The sequence below is a fragment of the Heterocephalus glaber genome, unplaced genomic scaffold (assembly GCF_053883595.1).
Source record: "Heterocephalus glaber isolate CG9 unplaced genomic scaffold, H.glaber_assembly_v1.0 deba00001593, whole genome shotgun sequence".
NCBI lineage: Eukaryota > Metazoa > Chordata > Mammalia > Rodentia > Bathyergidae > Heterocephalus > Heterocephalus glaber.
In genome coordinates, this window is record NW_028258368.1 from 3,550,560 (window position 1) to 3,577,466 (window position 26,907).

Consider the following 26,907-nt stretch of genomic DNA (forward strand, 5'->3'; position numbering starts at 1 on the left):
TATGTTACAATTTCTATATTTCCTTATTTAAAAACCAACCTACATCAGATTGATTGTCTTGTTAGCTTTTCTTTTTGCTTTCTTCCTTCTTTCTTTCCTTCCTTTCTCATGTACTTAGAGAACTTTTAATGGGTATAATACAGAATAATTTCTCTTGAAGAACAATGGATAGTGTAAGATATATGACATTAATAATGAAAATGCTATATAGAATCACCTTATGTAAAAATTTTTGTGTTTTATTAATATATGTTTGTAATACATAATAAATACATTCATCATAGAGAATTGGCACATATACATATTGCATCTTGATCAAAAATTTTATATTCTTGAGCACTGTTCAGACACCATTAGCTGGGATCACTGAGCCACAGAACCTAAAATGAGAGTAAGTTTTTTTCACTGGGAAATCCCAACATTCTGAGAAGTATACAAACAAACAAACTAAATATTTGGTATATCAAGAAATGAACCACAGGAATTTTGAATAATACTCCAGTGAACTCCTGTCCTTAAATACAAAGGGCAGCCACTGACATCTGGTGCATACCTGTGAACTCCTTAAATACCTATCTGCACAATGACCACATGACATGATTTAATCACTGGACAGACTTCAGAGAAGATGAGATTGAAATTCAGAGAGAGCACGCAAGGGATGGAGCCTGGTAGTCCAGGAGGATTTCCCATCGTTTAACATGGATGTCTATGACAGGCTTTCTCTCCAGTGACCCATCTTTATTTGTCTGGAAAGTTACATGACAAGATCCCTAGATCCAGGACTTTTCCTGTTGCTAGCTCTAAATCTAAGAAAGCAAATTGGCCCCTTAAGAGAACTATGAGCTTGATGTTAAACCAAACTTTGTTTTCAGGTCAAATGAAGTGGATGTGATGTTGTTTTTGTAATGACATCACTACAATAATGAGGAAAAATTAAATCTTCCTGTTAAAACCCACAGATTTTACTTCAGTGATGTCCATAATTATTTTGGGGGAAAAAACTAAAAGGAGTCTATCTGAAAAACCAAACTAAAAAACCTATCAAAGCACCCTACCACATTAACAGAGTTCAGCTTCCTTGATTCATAACTTCTCATAGATGAGTGAACTCGAGGAACTTTAGGGACTCCTGTGTTTTTGCATTTTGTGGCCATATGAAGCCATATGATTCAACTCTCATGCAGAAGAAAGTAAAATTACAATACCTTAGATTTTGACTTTTTTCTCTTTACAGTCACATTGAAAAATGAAGGGTGTAAAGCACAAATATCTCAAGTTTTTATCTAAAACACATGCACTGCATCATAGCTAACTCCTAGATTAGAATCACTATCTTTAATAAGCCTAACCTTGAACACAAAATGTATAAATATGTAACAATTTTAGAAAATTCCCTTTTTGTGAGGCATATGGAGAGAAACGTGTTTAAAGAAAATACATCTTATATTGTAAAAGCCCAGCTTTTGAGAGAATTCAACTGAGAAACTCATTGTCATGTGGGCCATGCCTTCTAAATGCTGCTTAGTCTATTCATGATTTCCTTTCATTGAAAGACAAAAAGAGAAAACACCAAAGCAGAGCTCAGGAGTCTGGAAAGGCCTTGATGATGGACTCGTAGGCCGGCGGGGCTGGCTGGGCCAGGCTGGCCCACGGGAGGTCCGGCCAGGCCGGGCCTTGGGCAGTGCCCGCGGGCGCGGAGGAGCTGGGCGCTGGCAGGGTCACCAGCTGACTGTCCGTTTCCACGTGGAGCGGGGGACACTGCAGAAACGGGTGGAAAGTGGAACCCCTGAAACTTGGCTTTCTTGGGAAGGAGTTGGCCAGTTCCATGGAAGCTTGGCGTTGAAAGGTGAGGCTGGCCAGGCTGAGGTTGCTGCGCCGCTCACAGCCGCTTTGGCGGTAAAATCCAGTCCTGAGCCCGTGGCCGTGGGCGGCCCGCGACCGGCGGCTGGAGCTCCACTGCGAGATGGGCGCACTGGCTCTTCTTCGAGCCAGACACACCAGCAGCGCCCAGAGGAGCCCGCCGATGACCAGCCCGATTGCCATGGAGACTGTGAAGGCGGTTATCAGATTCTCTGAAACAAAGGAGACCAGTGGCTGAATTGATTTTAATTCTTCTGTGCTGGGGATCGAACCCAGCTAGGCAAGTGCTCTAGCACTGCGCTACACCCCAACCCTACAGTACTTTTTAGTTGGGTATTCAAGGAAAACACAGAACATAGTGTAAACTGTAATTCATGGAATACAAGATTAAACAAACTTTGAATTAGAGAAAGAGAAGATGGTGGTAGATGAATATAGACAAATGCAAGCTGATAATGCTTCCATTTATTCAAACAGAAAGGTACAAACTAACATTATCATGGGTAACATTCCAGATTGCTTATGCTATTTATCTACTCTCAAGCTTGCTATGTATTCCAGGCTGGCCTCAAACTCACAATCTTCCCGCTTCATTGCCCCTAGTGCTGGTATTACAAGCATGAATTACTGCACAGCTATCATCTCCAACAAACAAGAAGAAAAAATAGTTTCACTAAGATCATATTTCAGCTCATTGATTTTTTTACATAGATTTGTAAATGTAGCTCAAATATCATTTTCTTCTGATTTTCAATGGTAGCTGATGTGCCAAAGTGATAAAGAATTTCATTGTCACTTTGCCTTTGCCATTTCCTCTGTCTGCACTCATCAATCACATCGCTTTCTCCCACCTGCAGTTTTCACGATGCTTCACTTCCTGTGCTCCTTCTGAAATAGGAAGTACTGCGATAGTACCGTCTGGTGAGTGATTTATGCCATATTTCCTGAACTCCCAGACTGTCATATCTCTGACTCCTTGGTGACATGACCTATGCAGAATACTGGGCTCTCTCTTTTCCCAAAATTTCCAGTTCATGCTGCTTTCCTGCCCTCATGATGACAATGAAATTCCTGTGCCCTGACTCTCCATAGTCCTTACTACACAACAGTATCCTCCAATTCATGCAACTTGGGTTTGTTCAGATTTCCTGTTTTGGAAAGAAAACATATACCCTTCCCAAATGGAAATGCTACCTTACTATCTCTTGCAAACTAAAAACATGTTCTTGGATGAAATTGAGTAACCAAGCCTCTATTTTGAATGGAAAAACTTTCTGCTATTAGAGGACCCTTGCAGCCTCATTTCCCTAACCACCCTGTTTCCCTACCTTCACCCCATGATCCAACTCCCCCACAAGTTATTCAGAACCTCTTACTACCCCGAAGGCCTGTCATTCTCTCTAAAACTCTGTGTTTTCACACATATCTTTAAATCTTCTGCCTGTCTGGCCAGTTCATTCTTCAAGATCCATTTCAAATATTTTTTCTTAAACAAAGACTGTTAAACTTCTTGGACAAAAATGAGTTACTGTTATAGAGAGAGGCAAGCTATTTTCACCTGTTTATCTACAGAATCTCTATTGAAAGAGCCATAGCATGAAAACTAGCTGATTAGGGTTGCAACACTGGGGCAGGTCACAAATGCTTTGCTGTTCCTCCCATCAAGTGGCAAAGTCTATTTTCAAATCTGGTTGGCTAGTGATTTGCTTTGCCAAATAGGATGCAGTGGAATTGAAGTCTTGCAAGTTCAAGCCCAAACTGTAAGAGGCTTTTAGCTTCCAACCCTGCCATTCTGGGGAGCCCTCCACCATGGGCCTATGAATAAGGCCTTCCTAGTCTGATAGATGATAAAAGACACAAGCCCTGGTTACTCATGTTGCTCTGGCTAAGAGCCTGGTATTCTTACATGTAAATAGAATCATTTTACACAGTTCAGTTCCTAGCAGTTCACCCACTGATTGTGAGTGGAGCAAAGCCAGCAGCAACCCACCATGGTGACCAGATCCCAAATTGCCCACCCACAGAACTGTGAGGTAAGTAAACAATTACTGTTTTATATCAGTATGTTTTGAGGTGGATTGTTGGATATCAAAACCTCAAAGGAAGGCCTTCACATTTAGCTCTCTTCCCAATATCTCGTATCATTTTTAGGGAATTTGTTTAGACTTATTGATTTCACATTTTTTTTAATGACAGAGTTAGATTTTATGATTGCCAAGGTTGTTTCTAGCTTATCATAATCTATATTATATAGAAAACCCAGGATACTGAAATAACATATCAGTATTAATCAATACATAAGAATAATCCTTATGGCCCAATTTAAAGATATATTGAAGGGTCCTTTCACCATGTACAGTATTGTGACATCTGTCTTCCGGAAAAGTAACTATTCTTCTTTCACAATTGACTTTACAAGTAATTATTTTAAAACTCTCTAAAACAATGGTTTATACAAAATCTAAACAAAAATTCTTTGCAATAAGAAGAGAACTTCTAAATTATAGGATGATTTGCTAGACCATGAACTGTTATTCCAAAATCTACCTCATAAAAATAATACTGAGTTATACCTTTAAACTGTAGTCTCTTTAGAGATTTCACAAAGTTAGGCTCCTGCTCAAGGAAGCAAATAAACAGACCCTAAAATTAACCTTATCAGTAATATACAGTGATTCCCAATTAACTTTATCAGTGCCCAAATATTTGAAACCTAAAATTCTGCTTATGAACACATTATAGGAATTCTTCATTGTCAAAGCAATGACAGCCATGAAAATCAGCATTTCTCAACATTTCTTTAAAAAAATAAAGAATAGCAAAATAAGCAAATAAAATCATGCAATATGATTTATCCTTTTCTTATAATTAGAAGACAAACATCTAAATTTCAAGTTACTGAGAAAAATAAAAAATGTAAAAGAGCTACAGTAAGTTTGTCTCCCACATTTCCCCCATAAGCCTCCATGGAAAGGAGGGCAATTCTGTAAAAGGTGTGGAATTAATGAAAGGTATCCTAGTACATGAACACACACTGACTGAACAAAAGGGACTCACAGATGTCTTGGGCATGTGGGGAAGAGGTCTTAGAAAGTAGGAAGAAGGAGGCAAAGATGCAGTGATAAATATCATATATTTCACAATTTCATTTGTACACAGGCTACACTCTAGTGAAGGAAAGTAGATGATTGCTTGCCTAAGGCTGCAGGATAGGAGAGGAGGGAGGGAGGGAGGATGCTAAGGGGTACAGGGTTTCTTTCTGAGGAATAAAAATGTTCTTAAATTTGATTGTGGTGATGGTTGCACAAACTCTGATCTGAAACTATAATGAAGCCATTTAATTGTAGGCATTAAGTGAGCAATTCATATAAAATGTGAATTATATCCTAAAGCTAGTTTTAAAAAGAAAGAAAAGATGCAATTTTCAAGAAATCATGCATAAAAGGAAGAGTCAAGATGGCAAATAAAATTTAGTTCTTTAAAACAAAGGAACAGTTAAAATCCACAAAAGAGCACACAATTTTTCCCTTACCTCTGTCCTATAAAAAATAAAAGTCAGCCAGTAAAAGCATCATGCTTTGCCACACTGAGGATTAATCCCAGGACTATGGTGTGGACAGGCAAGGACAGACACTGGTATCATTCAGTCTGACAGGAAGAAAGGTATCCCTGAGATTATTCATTTGAGATGTCAGAGTTAATTAAAAAGAGCCCAAAGGAGAAGCTAAAATTGTGAATATTCAGGCTATAGGAGAGTTTCCACCATCCATAGGAATTTTTGATACTAAAAAATGAAAGTGTGTTTAAAGGAGTAGAGAACAACCCTTCAGGAAAATCAGAATTTAATAGGTATTAGAAATAAACATGGAAACCAAGAACCAATTAGTGGGGAATGAGGAGAAAAGAAAGAGTATTAGCACTGAGTCAAAGAAGAAAAGAATATTAGGTCAAAGTCACTAGCAGCCAGGGCCCCAGAGATATTTATGTGCTTATTTGTTTAACATAGAAATGAGTTGTGCTAAATACACAGACAGCAGTGAAGAAGAGTCTCAGCCCCAGCAGAGTTCATCTTTGAGAAGACTTCAATTAGGATAAGAAAAACATCCTTTAAGTCGGATGGTTAAGGGGTTGTTGGCCACTTGCCACTTGGTTGGGGTCAGATGATAGAAAATCACAAATACCTAAGTTCCTCTCTCCACCGTGGGCATGGGCAGCAGCGGAGAAACTTGGGGAAAGCTACTAATTTGAGACTGTCCATTAGGGAAGATCTCAAAGATCCTTTGTATCTGTTGAGAAAGATGGAGCTGGCAGTGATACTGTGATAGGCTGACGTCAGTGTGGTGAAGACAGTGAAACAACTGAACATTTCCACCGTGATTCAAACATGCAAGAGCCACTGCTTAATCAGAGAAGTGACAGAGAGGCTAAGAAAGAAAAACTTGGCCACATCACATGAAACCCAAAGTCAAGACAATTTAAAAGTTGCTTCCCATGGGGTAGGAGGGCTGACCAATGTGCGGTACCTTACAACCAGACAGGAATAAGAAGCCCTGGTGTGCTCTTATTGCATACCTGGGTGACTATACATAACAATTATGACTATAGATCTCAAGAAATTCTAGGAAAGGATTTTGAATGTTTTTAACATAAAGAAATCATAAATCTTTGAGGAGATAGATATGTTTAAACTGATTTAAATACACAATGTATAAATGTATTGAAACATCACACAATATACTCCAATCATATTACAACTTCCATGTTTTTATGTGTCGGTTAGAAATCAATTTAATTTAACTTTTCCAAAAGGCCGGGGAGGGAATGCAAAAGATTATTTGTAATCTATACTCAGAAAAAAAATATGTCAGTGCAAAATGGAAAATAAGAGATCAAAATAAATATAGCATGTTTCATTAGAAACATTTATTCAAATAGTAATTTGATAATCAGATTAAATCAGAATGTTTTTGAAAAGCTTTAAGTATTTGCCTACTTCATGGTGTTTACATGCATTTACTGTTTTATATAATATTAGCTTCTGAAAAGATATGATCAATCAAATTTTATTATAATCACTAATTCTTAATTTCTTTTCTATTTTGCCACTTTTAAACATTACAAAAATTCTGTATTTCACTGAGAAGTGCTTTAATTGAAGTTCATGGAATACTCCAGGAATAAAAGTCATGCTGCTCAAGTACTTCATAGGATCAAGTCCTTTTTATTTTTACAAATAAGTGCACAAGTATAAGCATTTCATTAAGTATGATACTTTGGTTTAAAAAACTAATTTTACCTAATTCCAGAGAGTTTTAGGTGATCTTTATTTTTGTGAGACTAATACAAGTTCACTAATATATTATTTTACATGATTAAGTGACCCGTTGTCCCTGGGAGAGTTTACTCATTCATACACTAGTTTATGCACCAGAGAACCCATGAGTTAATTATCAAGAGAAACATTTTAATCAAAGAATATGGAAAAAATCACTTAGGAATTTTATCTTCTTCATATTCAGAATAAATGAATGAAAAATTTTCTGTGGTCCCTCTAGATGTTGTGATTTTGAGAAGGAAAGGAATGCAGCAGACAAGGAGCCTAAACTGTGAGTTCCTTCTAAATGCAAAATTCCAGTGTTTCAACTTAGAATATTTTAAATAAAATTGATTTAATAATTGATGTTTGGAGGATATACTTTACAAAAATCAAAATATTATTATTATTACTATTATGATGTACTGGACATTGAGAGAGTACTTCATGCATGCTAGGCAAGTGCTCTGCCACTAGCTATATCCCTTATTCTTTTTAAAATTTTTAAATTTTGAGACAGGCTCTCACTAGGTTGCTGAGACTGTCCTTGAACTTGCAATCCTGCCTCAACCTCCATGGTAGCTGAGATTACAAGCATGCTCCACCATGCTCAGCCAACCCTTATTTTTAATTCATTATGTATTACAATAGCACAGTATCTAATCTCTAATTGAATATTCATATCTACTCTGTAAGACAGCTACACATAGCTTGGAATTTGTAGTCCACAGGTATTGTTATAAATATATCACTTAATTTTCAAGCATCCCCAGAAGGTTAAACCTAGTGTTATTCCCATTTAATAATTGAGGCTACTGAGAGACATAAGAAACAAATTTAGGGTTACACAACTGGTGAAGGGTCAAGTCAGTATTTGACTCCAAGATATTAATAACTAAGTTATTTATTCCTTGGGTATAAGATAAGAAACTATTAATTGAAATGGAAATTAAAGACATAAAATGCCTAAAACTTTAATAAATTTAATCAGTCTCATAGTCTGTCATGAACAAAACTTCATATTGAAAATGGTAGGAGAATAATACTGTGTTTTTTACAGATCTGTTTTTCTGAATCAGTAGTCTCAAGTGGAACATTTTAAATATAAGCAACTTCAAATAGAGAGTCACAGAGGTGAAATTTTAAATAAAACAAAATCTTAAAAACTGCCCTGCCTCTACTTCCTCATTTGATATTGAAACAAAATTAAGATTTATGTGGTAGAATTGACTCTTTATTCTTTTTTAAAAAATTAATCAACATCTATCCTGGTCAAAGGAATACCATTTACACTGATGTATGATATGAAATGAGAAGACAAGTGGTCAAATTCACAAAGTACATGCCTTTGCTTTTGTGTATAAACCTGCTTCATCTCTATGAGGTCTCATTGAAGACTCTAAATATTACAGAATATTAGGAATTATAATATATCAAATTAAAAGGATACATTTATTTTTTCAGCAAAGGCAGTTCAAACCATAATCTGAAAGAAGAAAATAGATTCAATTACCAATAAAACCATTTAGAAGTTACATAGGGCCGGGGATTTAGCTCAGTAGTTTTGCCGCCTGCTGCGCAAGCACAAGGACCAGAGTTCAATTCCCGGTACCAGAAAAAAAACAAACAGTTACAGAAATTCCAATACATAGTCTCAGTGACTTGCATGCCTTTCTACTACCAGTTTTCTGACACATAAAATGTTCCCAATACAAATGTTATTAATAGTGGAATTATAGCAAGAGTTAATTTCATAAAAAATATAAAATCAAGTGAAAATAATATCTGGCTTATTGAAGTAAATGAGGACATTAGCAAAGACAATCAAAATACATTGAGTGAGGGCCATCCGGCCGTTCCGGGCACAAAGGGAGGTGCTTCCTGGCCGCAATCCCACTGCTCCCAAATCAGAAAGAGGTAGTGCACTCCCACCCCAGGTCGAAATGAGAAGACATTCAAACAAGTCTCAAAACCAGACTTCCAGATCACCTACAGCAACCTCAAAAGGAAATGAGGTGGGACACTTTGATACTCAACCACCTGGACTCCTGGAACTGGCAACAAAAGAGAATCTGGAAAAAATGAAATCAGAAATAATTTCTCTGATAACAGCAGAGATTGTGCACATAGTGCAAGACAGGATTAATAAATCTAGAGAGGAGCTGAGGAACATGATGGAATCTCAACATAGGAAACAAATGGAATCCATAAAACAGTCACAAACAGATTTCCAGGACATCAAAAACTCCCCTGAAAGTCTACACAGCAGAATAAGCCAATGTGAGGACAGAATTTCAGATATAAAAGATAAGATTGCAATTAGTGACCAGGAAAAGAAAAATTGCTTCAAAATTGTAAGGGACCATGAGAAATCAATCCAGCAGCTGCTAGGTGATGTAAAGAAGAATAACATAAGACTGATTGGAGTCAAAGAAGAAACAGGAGAGAGTGCAAATGACATAAAAAAAAACTTTACAGAAGTGATGGCAGAAAACTTCCCAAGCAGAGGAAAAGAACTTGACATACAGATAGGTGAGGCATATAGGACTCCAAATAGCCTTGATAAAAAAAAAATCTACACATAGGTATATAATTGTTAAGATTCCAGAAGCTCAACAGAACAAAATTCTACAAGCAGTTAGAGAAAAAAACCAAATTATATACAAAGGAAAGCCCATCAGAATCACAGCAGACTTCTCAACATAAACCCTCAAGGCAAGAAGACCTTGGAGTGGTGTATTCCAAGCCCTAAAGGAAAACAGCCTCCAACCCAGATTGATGTACCCTGCAAAACTATCTTTCAAAATTGATGGAGAAATAAGATACTTTCATGACAAAGAGCACCTTAGGAACTTCGTGAATACCAAACCAGCACTCCAAACAATTTTACACAATATCCTAAGAAGAGACAATGAGGATCACAACCCCAGGAAGCACAGCAGAATGAACCCATTGCGCGTGACAAGAAATTAAATGTAAAGGGGGAGAATCCAACAAAAAGAAAAAGTCATGACAGTGATAAGTCAATATGTATCAGTTATAAACATCAATGTTAATGGTCTCAATACACCAATCAAAAGAAATAGATGTCTTGCCAGGATGGGTGAAGAAGCAAAATCCAACAATATACTGCATACAAGAAACAACTTAATTCAAAATGAAACTCATAGGCTGAAAGTTAAAGGGTGGCAAACAATACTCCATGTGACGGGAACCTGAAAAAAAGCAGGAGTAGCTATTCTCTTTGCAGATCAAGTAGAATTCAAACAAAAACTGATTAAGAGAGACAAAGAAGGACATTACATCCTTGTAAAGGGAACAATCCAACAAGAAGAGATGACAATCATAAATATCTATACACCAAACACTAGTGCACCCAACTATATAAAACAAATACTAACAGACATGAAAAGTCATATACGCATTAATAAAATTGTAGTGGGGGACCTCAATACCCCACTGTCACAAATAGATAGATCAACTAGGCTAAATATAAGTACTGAAATACTAGAACTCAATTGAACTCTTGAACAAATGAACTTAATAGGTGTTTCTAGAGTGTTCCACCCTACAAAATCAGAATACACATTCTTCTTAGCTGCACATGGGTTGTCCTCCAAAATAGAACATATACTCACTCATAGAACATGTTTAAGTAAGGGCAAAGGAATTGAAGCTACCCCTGTATATTATCAGACCATAGTGCGATGAAATTGGAGATCCATAGCAAAAGAAACCACAAAAACTTCATAAACACATGGAAATTGAACAACACACTTCTGAATAATGAACGGGTCCCACAGGAAATTAAAGAAGAAATCAGACAAATCCTTCAATTAAATGACAATGACAATACAACATATTGGAATCAATGGGACACAATGAAAGCAGTCTTACAAGGGAAAATCACAGCAGTGAATAAACATATTAGGAAAACAGAATGAGCCCAATTAAACAATCTGATGCTGAACCTCAAGCTTCTACAAAAAGAAGAGCAGGACAAACCCAAAGCTCATACAAAGGAGGAAATTATAAAGATCAGAGAAGAAATCAATGCAGTGGAGACTAAGAGAATGATACAAAAAAATCAATGAAGCCAAGAGTTGGTTCCTTGAAAGAATAAACAAAATTGACACACTCTTAGCCAACCTTATCAGAAAAAGGAAAGAAAAGGCCCAAATCCCTGCAATTAGGAATGAAAATGGTGAAATTACAACAGACCCAGAAGAAATCCAGAAGATCATCAATACCTACTTCCAGAACCTACACACCAATAAGATGGAAAACACCAGAAATGGACAGATTCCTGCAGATATATGAATTACCAAAGTTGAATGAAGAAGATCTAAAAATTCTAAACAACCCAATGTCAATCAATGAAATTGAAAACATGATTATAAACTTACCAATTAAGAAAAGCCCAGGTCCTGATGGCTTCACTGCTGAATTCTATAAGACATTTAGAGAGGAACTACTGCCACTACTGTTTAAACCCTTCAATGAAATTGAAAGGGAAGCAATACTCCCAAATTCATTCCTCTATGCAAGCATCACCTTGATCTCCAAAGCAGAGAAAGACCCAACTGAAAAAGAGAACTATAGGCCAATCTCACTAATGAACATAGATGCAAAAATCCTTAATAAGATACTGGCAAATAGAATGCAGAAGATCATCAAGAAGATCATACACCCTGATCAAGTGGGATTCATCCCAGGGATGCAGGGATGTTTCAACATACACAAATCAATCAATGTAATACACTATATCAATAGAGCCAAGGACAAAAACCATATGATTATCTCCATAGATGCAGAAAAAGCATTTGACAAAATCCAACATGCATTTATGATAAAAACCCTACAAAAAATTGGAATAGATGGTCTCTACCTCAAACTGATAGAAGCCATCTATGAAAAACCAAAAGCCAATATCATACTAAATGGTCAAAAACTGAAATCCTTCACACTAAAATCAGGAACAAGGCAAGGATGTCCACTATCACCAATCTTGTTCAATATAGTTCTGGAAACATTAGCCATGACAATTAGACAACAGAAAGAAATAAAAGGAATAAAGATAGGAAATGAAGAAGTCAAATTGTTGTTATTTACAGATGACAAGATACTGTATATAGATGACCCCAAGAACTCCACCAAAAGTCTTCTAGACTTAATAAGCAAATTCAGTCAAGTAGCTGGTTACAAGGTCAACACACAAAATTCAATAGCTTTCCTCTACACAAATGACAGACTTACTGAGAGAGAAATAGGGCAAATAATTCCTTTCACAATAGCATCCAAAAAACTGAAATACCTAGGAATCATCCCAATGAAAGAAATCAAAGACTTTTCCCTGAAAACTATAGCACTCTGAAAAGAGAGATTGAAGATGATATCAGAAAATGGAAAGACATCCCCTGCTCCTGGGTAGGAAGGATTAATATAGTGAAAATGGTCATACTTCCAAAACTGCTATATAGATTCAATGCAATCCCAATTGAAATTCCAGCAGCATGCTTCACAAACCTTGAGAAAACAATACAAAAATTCATTTGGAACAAGAAGAGACCTAGAATAGCAAAAGCAATTCTAGGTAACAGATACATGGCAGGGGGTATCATCATCCTCAACTTAAAACTATACTACAAAGGTACTGTGATAAAAACAGCATGGTACTTGCTAAGAAACAGACCTGAAGACTAGTAGAACAGGTTAGAAGATGCAGAAACAATGCCAGACACACTCAACCATCTCATCTTTGATAAAGGAGCCAAACACCCTCATTGGAGGAAACATAACCTCTTTAATAAATGGTGCTGGAAAAATTGGGTTCCAACTTGTCAACGAATAAACTAGACCTATATCTTTTGCCATGCACTAAACTAAAATTGAAATAGATTAAAGATCTAAATATTAAAATAGAGACACTGAATTGGCTGGAACAAAGGTTAGGTAGAACTCTTGAAGACATTGGTGTAGGAAAAGATTTTATGACCAAAACCTCAGTTGCCCATTTATGAGCACAAACAATGAACAAGTGGGATCTCTTCTTATTAAAAAGCTTCTGCACAGCAAGAGAAGCCACCAACAGTGTGAAGAGACAACTCACAATGTGGGAAAAAATCTTCACCTGCTCTTCCTCAGACAAAGGTCTACTATCTCGAATCTATAAAGAACTTAAAAAGATCAGACCTCCCAAATTTAAAGACCCAATCCAAAAATGGGCATCTGAAATGAACAGACATTTCTCACACAAAGAAGTAGCAATAGCAAATAAATATATGAAAAAATGTTCAACATCACTGGTCATTCGAGAGATGCAAATGAAAACAATGCTGAGATTGCACCTCACTCCAGAAAGAATGGCTGCTATCATGAAATCAATGAATAACAAATGCTAGCAGGGCTGTGGGGAAAGAGGAACCCTGCTCCACTGTTGGTAGGTGTGTAGACTGGTGCAACCAGTGTGGAAATCAGTATGAAGATAGCTCAAAGAGCTAGGACTGGAAGTCTCATTTGACCCAGCTATTCCCCTGCTGGGTATCTTCCCCAAATAATTAAAAGAATCATACCACAGTGATATATGTGCACCCATGTTCATAGTAGCACAGTTTGTAATAGCTAAAACTTAGAAGCACCCTAAATGCCCATCAACTGGAGACTGGATAAAGAAAATGTGGGGTTTTTTAAATAAAATGGAATACTACTCAGCCATAAAAATGAGAAATTAGAGGCATTTATAGCTAAATGTATGCACATTGAGGCAATACTCTTAAGTGAAATAAATAGGACACCCATGTAAATACTGAATAGTTTCTCTACTGTAAGAAACTGAAAGTGTAGATAAGGACTAAAAGGTATAATAGATAATGTGAAATAGGAAGAAAGGGGGCAAAGGAGAAGGGGAAGTAGGAGGGGTAGGGAAAAGGAAAGAAGGGAAAGAAAAAATTGTGAGTAATGGAAGAAATGAAAACAAAGTCTTTATAAGTAGGGAAGGGTGGAGGGAGTGAAGGGAGGGCAGGGAATGGGGAAAAAATAAGAACCAAGATACATCATGTAAAGGTACAAATTCCCAATGATAAATGTAAATGTATTGTATACATAAAATGTACCAATAAAAGAATTTAAGGAAAAAAAGTACATTGAGTGAGAGAGATATTTATGTTAGATGACTGTTTTGTTCCCCAAATATGTTATTGTTCTAATGTAAGAAAAATAGGATAGTATCCAAACTTCAGTGGGCCAATTATTAAAAATTATGCTGGACCACCACAATCTTTTTAAATGACAAATTTCACTGTTTCGAATAAAAGGATTATTTTTTATGGCATTAAAACTAGAACAATATTATCAGGGAAACAATTTGACAATCAACTTATTTAAAAGATTATCTGTACTGTGATAATTATTCTATTTGATACTATATTAGTATTGTCAAAATTTGGGAGAATGCCTCAAAATACCATCAAATATGAGGTTATATAGCTATCTGAAAAGAATTATATAACAAATTTTAAATATACATAAGAATAATTAGAATAATGCTTGCACATCAATAATATTTTAAATTTTGAATAAATATAATGTAGGGTAAGTTGGAGCTAAAGAAGTCATAAAACTAACATAGATTGCCTTTCACACATAGATTTGATAAGTATTTGTTCAATTGAGTACATATACCATGGCAATTACTTCCTACCCCATAAAGTGAGCCAAATGTGTGTTTTAGAAATCACTGTGCTAATTCCTTAACCTTGCCAGAAATGAAGAATTTTTAAGTAGTTTCAACAGATAATTCTGACATAAGATTTGGAAGACTTCTTTTTTTTATAGACACTTTCTCTCTTTTTCAACTACTTTATTCTCATTTTATTTTAAAACATTATTATTATGCATCATAAATACATCCACGGTGAGGAGGTGGGACATATATGTTTCACATCTTCCTCCATTTTACTGCCCCTTGCTGCCCCTCCTTCCCATCTCTCCCCATCCTCAGGTCCCCTTCCCATCTCCATAAACTCTATCTCCCTGTTTCCTATCATCTACCTTTACTTTACTCTTTAAATACATTGTACTTTAAAGCTTAGCCATCTTGTTAAGGTCCCTTTCAGTCCAAACTGCAAAAAATAAGTGTAGAAAGAAATGCAGAAAAGCAACAAGAAAGAAATGTCAAGAGTCATAACTGAAGTATAGCCCGTTTCAGTGTGGTCTTCCATAAGCCTTTTTTAAAATTTAACTCTAGTTAATGATTATCTGACCCACCTACACTGTAGAATTCAGGAAATACATAAAGAAATCCACATCTACTAGTCACATAACTAACATTTTTCATATAACCAAGTCCATTCTGGCAGGCTTTTAACAATAAATTTTAGGAACCTTTTTAAAAAACTCAATATAGAATAAAATGTACCCTCTCAAAATAAAGATTTTGGCACAGATACTGCTTCTTTGAAAACTGTTGTCTTCTTATTTCTCAACAATTTTGAGGAAAGAAAGAGGAGCCATGATTTTACTTCTTATAATTTTAGTGTAATGCAACTAATGAGACAAAATAATTGCTTTCTAAAATCCAGTTCTCTCACTGAAGATAAAATGAACTCACTCTAACATTAGTAAAACATGTCATAATTAAGGGTTGCTACCCTAATTGGTAATTTATATCTATACAACTCGCGAGTGCCCGGCATGTAATAATCCCTCAGTAGATTCCAGCCATTACAGCAGTAGTTGTGTGACTTACTCAAGTCATTTGCTCTTTCTTGGTCTAGTAATAACAGCCACTGTAGTATTTTCCAAGTCTAAGGTCCTAGAACTCACTATTGTTTTCAGTAAACCTCACCAACACCTGGAATTCTGTCCCTTGTTATTAAAATTTGGTACAGGCCACCATCTAGTGGTCTTCAGTTGAAAGTGATTTTATCAGTGACAATAGAATAGAATGGAAGGTTGATTCAAACTTTCAAGATTTTTGCAAATACAAGAATCATAAGCTCATCTTTTACCAAATTAGGCCATGTAATTTGTGGTATCTCAAAGGATGATGCTTTAGGCAACAGAAAGACTTTTGGAGAAAGAATTTTTAGGAAGAATAACAATTTAGGGCCAGAAATTTGATTAATTATAAAATGGAAGCACCTTGAGATTGTAATGTTAAGTGAAATAAATCAGACACACAAGTTTAAATATCATATCATTTCTCTTATATGAGAAGCCCAAAATATAAAGAGCAAAACAAAAGATAGAGAATGGGAAATAGGGAGAAAATAAGAACTAGGGAAAGGGGCCAAGAGATGGAGGCAGGAAGGTAGAAGGGAGGGAGCAGAAGGAAGTGAGGAGACAATTCAGATGTGTTATGTACACGTACCAACTCCCCATGAAAAACGCAGTCAGTATGTACTACAAACATGCACTAATAAGAAATAAAAATAAAAAACAGTCAAAGAATAAGTATTTTATGTGTTTATTTCATCTGCTAGAAAATCCTACTGGGTCTATTTTTACAAACAGCCCAGAATTCAAATATTCTCACTGTCCAAGTGACCACCATCTATACCTGAAATACTGCAACACTCTTCCAACTTCTCTTCCTGCATCTGTCCTTGCTGCATTCTCCACACCCAGCTACATTCTATTCCCAACACAGTTGTCAGAGAAAAGCTTTCAAACTATTAGTCAAATCATATCACTATAGCTCTAAACTCTGCTCCTCTCAAAGCAAAAGCAAGTTCCTAAAACTGGCCCCAAATTTCCTATTTGAGACTCCCTTCCCCATCCAAGCTCATTTCCTCTGGGCCACTGGGCTCCATCCACTCTCCTTTCCTTGCCATTTCTTAAGCAGATCAGATGTGATTTTGATTTAGAGCCTTGTACTGGTTGAAATCTGGTCTTGAAAATCTTTTTGCTGCTATCAGCATGATTAATTTGACGTATACGTTCATGTGTAACTTTCTCATTGAGGCCTAATTCGGCTAAATCTAAAATTATATCCTGTCTCACCTCTTATGCCTAACTACCACTCTTTTTTTTTTCCTAATTACTGGAAATTAGATTCCCTAAGGTTTATTTTGCCTCACAATTTTGGAGGACACAGTCCTTGATTGAGTGGGCCAAATGCTTTTGGATCTATGGTACGGTGAGTTGAGGGATAGCATTTCATGGTAAGAGGGCAAGGTATACCAATGTTGTTCATCTCATGGCCAAGAAGCAAAAGAGAAAAAAGTAAGATACCAGGATCCCCAATCCCCTCCAAGGACACACCTCCTATCACCAGCAGACCTTCCATCAGGCCCCATCTCTTAAAGGTTCCACTTCCTCTTCACACTAAAATCAGGAACAAGACAAGGATGTCCACTATCACCACTCTTGTTCAATATACTCTTGGAAACATTAGCCACAGTAATTAGATAAGAGAAAGAAATAAAAGGAATAAAGATAGGAAATGAAGAAGTTAAATTGTCATTATTTGCAGATGACATGATACTCTCTATAGAAGACCCCAAGAACTCCACCAAAAGTCTTCTAGACTTAAAAACCAAATTCAGTAAAGCAGCTGTATACAAAGTTGACACACAAAAATCAATAGCTTTCCTCTACATGAACAACAGAGTCACTGAGAAATAGGGCAAACAATTCCTTTCACAATAGCATCCAAAAAACTAAAATACCTAGGAATCAACCTAACAAAAGAAATCAAAGACCTCTTCTCTGAAAATTATAGCACTTTGGAAAAAGATATTGAAGGGGATATCAGAAAATGGAAAGACATCCCCTACTCCTGGGTAGAAAGGATCAACATGGTGAAAATGGCTATATTTCCAAAACTGTTACATACATTCAATGCAATCCCAATTGAAATCCCAGCAGCATACTTCATGGACCTTGAGAAAACAATCCAAAAATTCATTTGGAACAAGAAGAGAACTAGAATAGCAAAAGCAATTCTAGGTAACAGAGACATGGCAGGGGGTATTACAACCTCAAACTTGAAACTATACTACAAAACTCCTGTGATGAAAACAGCATGATACTGGCAAAGAAACAGACCTGAGGAGCAGTGGAACAGATTAGAAGATGCAGAAACAACACCAGACACACTCAGCCACCTCATCTTTGACAAAGGAGCCAAACACCCTCACTGGAGGAAAGATAGCCTCTTAATAAATGGTGCTGGAGAAATTGGGTTTCAACTTGCTGAAGACTAAAACTAGACCTGTATCTCTCACCATGCACTAATCTAAAATCAAAATGGATTAAAGATCTAAATATTAAAACAGAAACACTGAACCGGCTGGAACAGAGGTTAGGTAGAACTCTTCAAGACACTGGGGTAGGAAAAGGCTTTATGAACAACACCTCAGTTGCCCGTGAACTAGCACAAACAATCAACAAGTGGGATCTCTTTTTACTAAAAAGCTTCTGCACAGCAAGAGAAACCATCAGCAGTGAGAAGAGATAACCCACAATGTGGGAAAAAATTTTCACCAGCGGTCCCTCAGACAAAGGTCTACTATCCAGCATCTATAAAGAACTTAAAAAAATCAGACCTCCCAAATTTAAAGACCCAATCCAAAAATGGGCATCTGAAATGAACAGACATTTCTCACACAAAGAAGTAGACGTGGCAAATAAACATATGAAAAAATGTTCAACATCACTGGTCATTCGAGAGATGCAAATGAAAACAATGCTGAGATTCCACCTCACTCCAGAAAGAATGGCTGCTAGCATGAAATCAACCAACAACAAATGCTGGCAGGGCTGTGGGGAAAGAGGAACCCTGCTCCACTATTGGTAGGTGTGTAGACTGGTGCAACCAGTGTGGAAATCAGTATGAAGATAGCTCAAAGAGCTAGGACTGGAAGTCTCATTTGACCCAGCTATCCCCCTCCTGGGTATCTTCCCCAAAGAATTAAAAGAATCATACCACAGTGATATATGTGCACCCATGTTCATAGCAGCACAATCTGTAATAGCTAAAACTTGGAAGCACCCCAAATGCCCATCAACTGGAGATTGGATCATGAAAGAAAGAGACTGGAATTTTTTTAATAAAATGGGGTACTACTCAGCCATCAAAAATGAGAAATTAGAGACATTTATTGCTAAATGGATGCACATTGAAGTGATACTCTTAAGTGAAATAAACAGGACACACATGTGTAAGTACCGAATAGTTTCTCTAGTGTGAGAAACTGAAAGTGTAAATAAGGACTAAAAGGTATAATAGATAATGTGAAATAGGAAGAAAAGGGGCAACGGGGAGGGGGAAGTCAGAGGGTTAAGGGAAAGGAAAGAAAGGAATGGAATTAATATGAGAAAATGATAAAATGGAAACAAAGTCTTTGTAAATAGGAAGGGGTGGAGGGGAGGGCAAGGTAAGGGGGAAAAAATAAGAACCAAGAGAGTATATTAAGGTGCATATCTCCAGTGATGAATGTTATTATATTGTACACCTAAAAAGTACCAATAAAAATATATACAAAAAAATAGAACTACTACATGATTCAGGAACACCCCTGACTATGTTGCCCAAGATAATGAAACAAAATATATTTAGGATATATCTGCACTCCAGTGGTCACTACAGCATTACCACTATAGTCAAAATGTGGAAGGAAACTAAATACGCATCATTAAGTGAATGGATAAAGAAATTTAATTGTACATAGTCATGAGGTGCATAGTGACTTTTTTTTTGCAGTACTTGCAACTGGACACATGAGCTAAAACTGGCTCAAAAAGTCCCTACTTGAAAGACCTCCTTCCCCTTCCAAGCTAATTTTTTCTGTTCTTCCTCTGGTCATTGGGCTCCATCCACTCTTCTTTCCTTGCTATTTCTTAAACAGATCATTGTTTCTATTTTTTTTCCTTAAATTATTTTATTGGTACATTTTAGGTATACAATACATTTATCATTGGGTGCTTGTATCTGTACATGATGTATCTTAATTCTTATTTTTTCCCATTCCCTGTATTCCCTTCACCCCTTCTACCCTTCCCTATTTACATAGAATTTGTTTCTATTTTTTTTTCTTTTCTCATAATTTTTCCTTTTCCTTGTTTCCTTTCCCCTTCCCCTCCCACCCCTACCCCTTTGGACCTTTTCTTCCTATTTCAAATCAATTACTGTTTCTATTTTGGAAAAGGGTTTTATCAGGCTAGGCTTGAACTTGTGATCCTCCTGCTCAGCCTCCTGGAGTGCTGGATTACAGGCATTTGGGTCAAGTATGGCCCCATAAGATTATATTACCTAGTGACACCATAGCTATCTTAGTTTGCATAAGTATGCTATATGATGGTTGTGCAAGAACAAAATTACACAACAACGCATTTCTCAGAATATAACCCTGTTATTATGAGATGCATGACTGTATTTGTTTGTGCGTATAAAAGAATATTATATAGGCCTTAAAAAACAAAAAAGGAAATTCTGTCATTTACAACAAATAGATTAGTCTAGAAGACATTATGATAAATAGAATAGGTTAGGCATAGAATTGAGGATTGTTCAAACAGAATTCTTCAAATGGTTTTGTATATTTATACATTTTCATAATGAAGTATTGAGGAAATGTGAGAGAATATCATAAACAAATTTTATACAATGTATTTGGAAATTTAATTTAAATGAGCAAACATCTAGAAAACACAAACTACCATAACTAACAGAAAAATCAATAGAAAGTTCAAGTGGTCTGCTGTTGTTCAAGAAATTGAATGTGTTGCCCAGGTATATTGCAGCACAATTCAAAATACCTAAGTTATGGATACAGCCTAGGTGCCCATCAATGGATGAATGGATAAAGAAAAGGCGGTGTAGATATACACAGTGATGTATCATTCAGCCATAAAGAAGAATGAAAACATGTCTTTTATCGAAAAAAAGGATGGAACTAGAGATCATCATGTTAGGCAAAATAAGCCAGAGTAAGAAAAATATGTCATGTGTTTTCTTAGATATAGAATCAGACAGAGATACAGACAGACAGATAGACAGAGAGACAGAGAGACAGAGGACATGAGAACAGAGTAAGACTAATTGTGAAGAAAGGAATAAGGGGGACAAACAGGAAGGAACATGAGTGAATATCCCACAAATGAAGCTCATTGTTCTGTATAACTAATTTTGGTTAGTTAAGAAAAAAAGAAACTATGTTATTTAAAACCTTCCAATTAAAATTACTATAAAGCATTACACAAGTGAACTTTTTCAAACCTTTAAACAACAAGCTAAGCCAATCTTGCACAAATTTGTCCAGAAAATAGAAAATAAAGGAATACTACCTAACTTGTTGTACAAGGCTTACATAACATTGATAACAAAACCTAATAATGTTGTCATAAGAAAAGATAATTCTCCTGAATGTCAATGCAGTTCCGAAGCCAGAGAAACATGAAGAAGTACAGCCTGGTCGACTCAGCCTCATACCTATTGCATCAGAATCTCAGGAGCCCAGTGAGAGATGAGTTTTCATTATTCTAATGGTAATTCAGATGTAACTGTTTTAAGGGCCAGCACTTGTAAACACTTCTTTTTCAAACTTTCCAAGTATCTGAGATAACTGAGGAAATAATGAATAGGCTATTTATACACAATGATAAAGAATTATTGAAGACTTTTAAAAATGGTAATTGAAGAATTGAGTTTGAATATAGGCAGCATTTGTCTATTATTTGGGGGGGCGGGCATAGGGACATCCCTGAGGCTTGTGTTCAACCATAAGCCTGCTCCCCATCCCAGCTTTTGTGGGACCACCTTACTCCCTTCTGCTGGGTAGGCCCCTTCCATGGGCTGAGGAATAACTTTGTCAGCTCTTAGTCAAGAATTTCTCCCCTCAACAGAACTAGATTCCCCAGATGTGTGTTCACCATCATTCATCTCTTTATTTACTTCAGAGAAGGTTCACCACAATGCATGTTAGCCAGAGTGCACAGCAAAGGAAAAAGTTAATGTTTCACTGTTGGATTACTGAATTACTAAATTAATTGTTAAATATAGAGAATAGTTACTAGTTTTGAAAGCCAACATCTTTATTGCAATAGCAGGATATTTTGAGGGGAAAAGGGATGCTTTGGAGTTTTCCTTGGTGATTATTTTAGCTTCAAAATGCTAACAGTCTAAAGGCCTCAAGAACATTACATTTTACCACAAACAGTGCTGGAAACAATACAAGATGAGTCAATTTTCATGAGCAGTGTAAGTAGAAGGTGTATGGAGTGAGAAAAGAGGAGATACATACTAGATGACCAGGGAGGGTTTCAGAAAAGGAGACTACCGTTCTATTCCCCCTATAATGAGCTACAGATTGGTTTAGGGAATCCAGCAAACTTGGTATCCATTCTCAGCTCTCTGGGCAAGATTGCATGTAGAGAAAATAGCAAGTCCCTCAGAATCCTAGGTCCTGTAGAGGAGAATGGGAAACCAGGTTTCTACAGCTTCAGGGTCAGGGGGAAAATTGTTCTGTGCCATTAAGATAGATAGAAAATTACCTGAATGAGGGCCGGTAGACAAGAATGGCTTCAGAAAGAAAATAAAACATGCCATTAGCCATGGTTGCTTAGATCTTACAAGACAGATTTTTCTGGTTAGAGGCTTCAACAGTGAAGACAGAAAGAGCAATGTCCCAAAGCACATGAGGAATACTTGTCAGTAGATGTCAGTAGAGGCCAGAATTTGAAGAAACCAAGAAACCAAAGGCACTTTCTCTCTCTCTCTCTCTCTCTCTCTCTCTCTCTCTCTCTCTCTCTCTCTCTCTATATATATATATATATATATATATATATATATCCCTCCCTCCAATATCCAGGATAGAATATAATGCCATGCCTTCCACATCACCTTTCTTTCTGGTTTGTTTTGTTTTGGTTTTGGTTTGTTTTTGGTACCGGGGATCAAACTCAGGACATTGAACTTGCCAGGGAGCTGCGGTGCCACTGAGCCACAACACGTTTCTAAGGGACAATCCTAGGGAGGTGGAACATGACGAGACTTGAAGACATTAACCTGGCAGTGTTAGGCTAAGGTAAGTCAAACTTTTACAGTGACATTCAAAATCTTACAGAAATCTGCCTCCAACTTGCCTTTCTCACAATGTGCCTATGATTTCCATACACAGACATCCCAGGAAGTCATTCACTTCTTCATAAAGGGTTCTAAATCTTTACTTCTGCATATTTGCTGATAACATTTCTCCTGATCACCTTGAAATTCTTGAATGATGTCTTACATATGTCATTAACTCCTAACACACTGCCTAGGTAAGATGGTTAGCCAGTGCTTCTGAGGCATCCAGGGAACTGAAGGGGAATAAATTGATGAATGAAAAAGGAATGATTAGAATGTCCTTAGAATTATCTCCCTATTTGAAATTTACCTGAATTCCCAAGAACAGGAAATGTTTTTCTTTTTTTCTAAAAAGAGTTTAGCGGATATCAGTATTTTTAAACTTCTATGACATATTATTATTTATTATCATTTTATATAATATAAAGGTAATATATGCTAAAATGGCAATGATTGCTGGTATTACTTCATATTTGCATATGCATATACACATAATCACCTCCAAGATTGTAATCCTCTTGAAAGACATTGTACTTATAGTGAGAGTTAAATTAGGTGAATAAATACAAACTTTTATACCAATACCTTTCCCCAATTATTCACAATGCTAGCTAAGTGAGGGGGAACAATATAAGATAAGATAGATACCACAAATCTATGTCTTGTGTGACGCTCTCAGGTACTCTTAAATACTAAGACAGTAACTGAGTTCAGTGACGTTTGTCTCTTCTTTTGAAAGAACAGGGTACAGCAAACTTTCGGGCCTATACTTCCTGCTGCTTGGTGTTAAAGAAAGCCAAATGGACCATTCAAAGGGGAAGTATGTGTCTGTATTACCACTTTCAGGCCAATTTCGCTGCCAGCTCTTACACTAATGATTTTACCTCAGAAATGACATTTAATAAGTTTTAGTGGGTGATAACTATGAAAATGTGTGCAGTCCATCTTGGTAACCTTTGTACTTTAAGGACATTAAGTCTGGAAACACTTAACAGATACAACTTTTTATGTATCATAACCACAGTCAGTCTGCTCATGTTAGTTTTCCTTAACTACAGTGGAGACTTGACTTACGAACTTGATCAGTTCCCAAGGGCTGGTTTTAACTAGTCAATACAGTTGAGATCTGGATGTTTACCTGGGTACACACTGAAGAAGACAAGAGGCAGATGAATCTTCCATTAACCTAAATAACTCAAGTCGTTTGTATGTCAGGCCAGTTGTAACTTAAGGTTCCACTGTATTTTTTCATTAAATTCCAAACCCCAGGCAGACAACTGATTTTGAAAGCAATAAACAATGCATTACTCTGTAAAATCTTTTCAGATTAATATTTTGAGAGAGTCATTGATCAAAATAGATATTGATTTTGGTACAAAAAATAAAAATGAACAGAAAGACTTATATTTCAGGAAATACTTACATATTTTACACTTACAGTATATTTATATTTGCATTTTATACTTAACTTTTTTCCAGAAGAAGTAATATAATCTTTTACCTATTTTCCCCAAATCATCAATCATTTTATCTGTTCACTGTATTTGCATTGGTTTTAAAATATTTTTCAATAAATGTAACATGCTTTTTACTAGATTTTATTACTTTCACTTATTTTCCCTTATTTACATGTTAACAGAAAGGAACATTAGACAGATCCTTGATATACTATTTAAATGAAGATTTTCTTACTAAATATGTCTAAATTTTAGGATTAAGGAATGGATTTCAACTTAACATTTTCTTATTAATTTCAGCTTTATTTTAATGATTATCATCATGTTTTATTCATGGGTAATGAATCATTTTCCAATGAAACCATAAAAGTTAATTTTGAATGGTTTGAAAAACTATATCCGGCTTTTATATATTAATTTTTGTCATATGAATTATTATGTTTTTGAATAATTTATGCAGTTACTCATACTATAATGATGAATTTGGTTTACACATATTCTATTTATTGTTAGCATGTTTACTTTCTCTGTAAAAGCAGATAGCAGTGCCAGGGATGTAGTTTAGTGGCACAGTGCCTGCCTGGGAAGCAAAAGGTCTTGAGTTCGATCCGCGGTACCAAAAAAAAGCAGGTAGCAATAATATTGCCCCAAATATATAATTAGACCCCTACAATTCAAAAGCTTATGTGTTTCTTGGTATTGAATAACCTACTTCTGATGCTGATTTCTACTGTGTGGAAGCATATTTTCTTTTTAAAATTTTATTATGTAACTTTATTAAGGTGTTCGTTAATAAATCTCTTCTCAAACAGAAATGGCCATTGAGTAAAAAAAAAGAAAAGAAATTAATTCCCTTCAAACAAACTTCCATGGTGACAATTAGGCCAAATTATTAGAAAGAGCAAGCCAAGACTGCTCACTTTTCACCCGTTAGTTTCTAAATTCTCACTTTGCATCACAGCAGAAAGTCTGACATAGTTTTCTGTGATGAAAAGCTTATTCAGGACATGCAAAGCTGGTTATAGATCTCTTCCTTAACTCCAGTTTTTCCTTTAAAGATTTTTTTTCTGTCTAACTCAGACTGTCCCCTTTATTTTAAAATTTCTCTTTATAGGAGAGTACATGTCAAGTTTATATTCAAATCCTTCTTCCTTTCACCTCTAGCCAGAAGCCACTGGTGGTTTTGACCTCAGCAACTCACCATCGGGGGATCCTAGATGTGGTTGTGACTGAACTCAGCCCAAACTACCCTGGCATGCTCGTTCCTGTTGCCTCTGAAAGAGGCCTCCTTTGTAATGTTGTATGTGATGCTATTTCCCCTTAATTTTTTCCATTTCATAACATTTTCCCTTATTTTATCTATGTCATCATGTTCTAAATTAATTCAAATACAGACCTGTTATTTAGATTGATTTTGGAAACTAAAGAGTATAACACTGATGATTACAGTAATAACTTCCGTAGAATATCGTGGTTTCATTAAATAAAACACATAATCCATAACTCTCAGATAAATAACTTTTAACCAAACTCACACTGTCATATTCCAAACAGCAATTAATTCCACGTTATATTTCTTTTCCTTTGTATTCTCATTTTTACATTTTCATTATTTTTGAATTATATTCTGTAAACCAGCCAAGATCTATACTGTTTCTCAGATTATTCTTTAATGTCTCTGTAGCTCACTCTAAAGACATTTTATATGAATATGTTTCTTATAGTAAATCTATGAAAACATTAATCAGTTCATAATAAACAAAACATCTCAGATATTGCTAATGTAATAAGTTGCACAGTACATTTTTCTGCATCTTCATTTAAATTAAAAACATTTAAAGAAAATACCTTACCCCAAAATTTTTCTGGCCATGAAATTTCTAAAGTTGTTGTGTTATTAGCCATAATATCCACAAGACAGAGAAGACAGAAAAGCCAGTATGTCCAAAAGAAGCAATTTGATTCTACGTCTTTGTACTTCAGCAAAATAATTTTCACACAACCCCTCATGTACTTGTGTTTGCATTAAAGGAAATAAGTGTATCATGTTTCCTGCTTTTATACTCAAATTAGCAAGTGTTTTTCTTATCTTGGAATTCCACATGGTTCCCGAGACACAAAACTATTTCCTTCTGGTCATTTCCTCAGCTAAGCTAAGTTCCTCCTCCCAAACACCTCCAGAGCTGCACTGGAACAGAGGCTTT

The 26,907-nt window shown here is 36.1% G+C and overlaps 1 protein-coding gene across 5 annotated transcripts; it reads right to left on the bottom strand.

Moving 5' to 3' along the window:
- Nucleotides 1-226: 226 nt before the first annotated feature.
- Nucleotides 227-26,713, bottom strand: Myct1 (MYC target 1). Of its 5 annotated transcripts, none has more exons than XM_087193442.1 (3): nucleotides 26,557-26,713; nucleotides 6,045-8,663; nucleotides 227-2,075 (listed from the first exon to the last, which is right to left on the bottom strand). In XM_087193442.1, exon 3 carries the CDS (start codon nucleotides 2,044-2,046, stop codon nucleotides 1,585-1,587), a length of 462 nt encoding a protein of 153 aa, XP_087049568.1. In that variant the 5' UTR covers nucleotides 2,047-2,075; nucleotides 6,045-8,663; nucleotides 26,557-26,713; the 3' UTR covers nucleotides 227-1,584. The 5 variants fall into 5 exon arrangements, 3 of the variants coding, with proteins under 3 accessions (XP_087049568.1, XP_087049567.1, XP_004856919.4); XM_087193441.1 differs by lacking the exon at nucleotides 6,045-8,663 and adding an exon at nucleotides 24,385-24,523 and having other exon boundaries at nucleotides 26,557-26,695; XR_015444020.1 differs by lacking the exons at nucleotides 227-2,075; nucleotides 6,045-8,663 and adding exons at nucleotides 20,281-23,479; nucleotides 24,385-24,523 and having other exon boundaries at nucleotides 26,557-26,695.
- Between the last annotated feature and the right edge of the window lie 194 nt (nucleotides 26,714-26,907).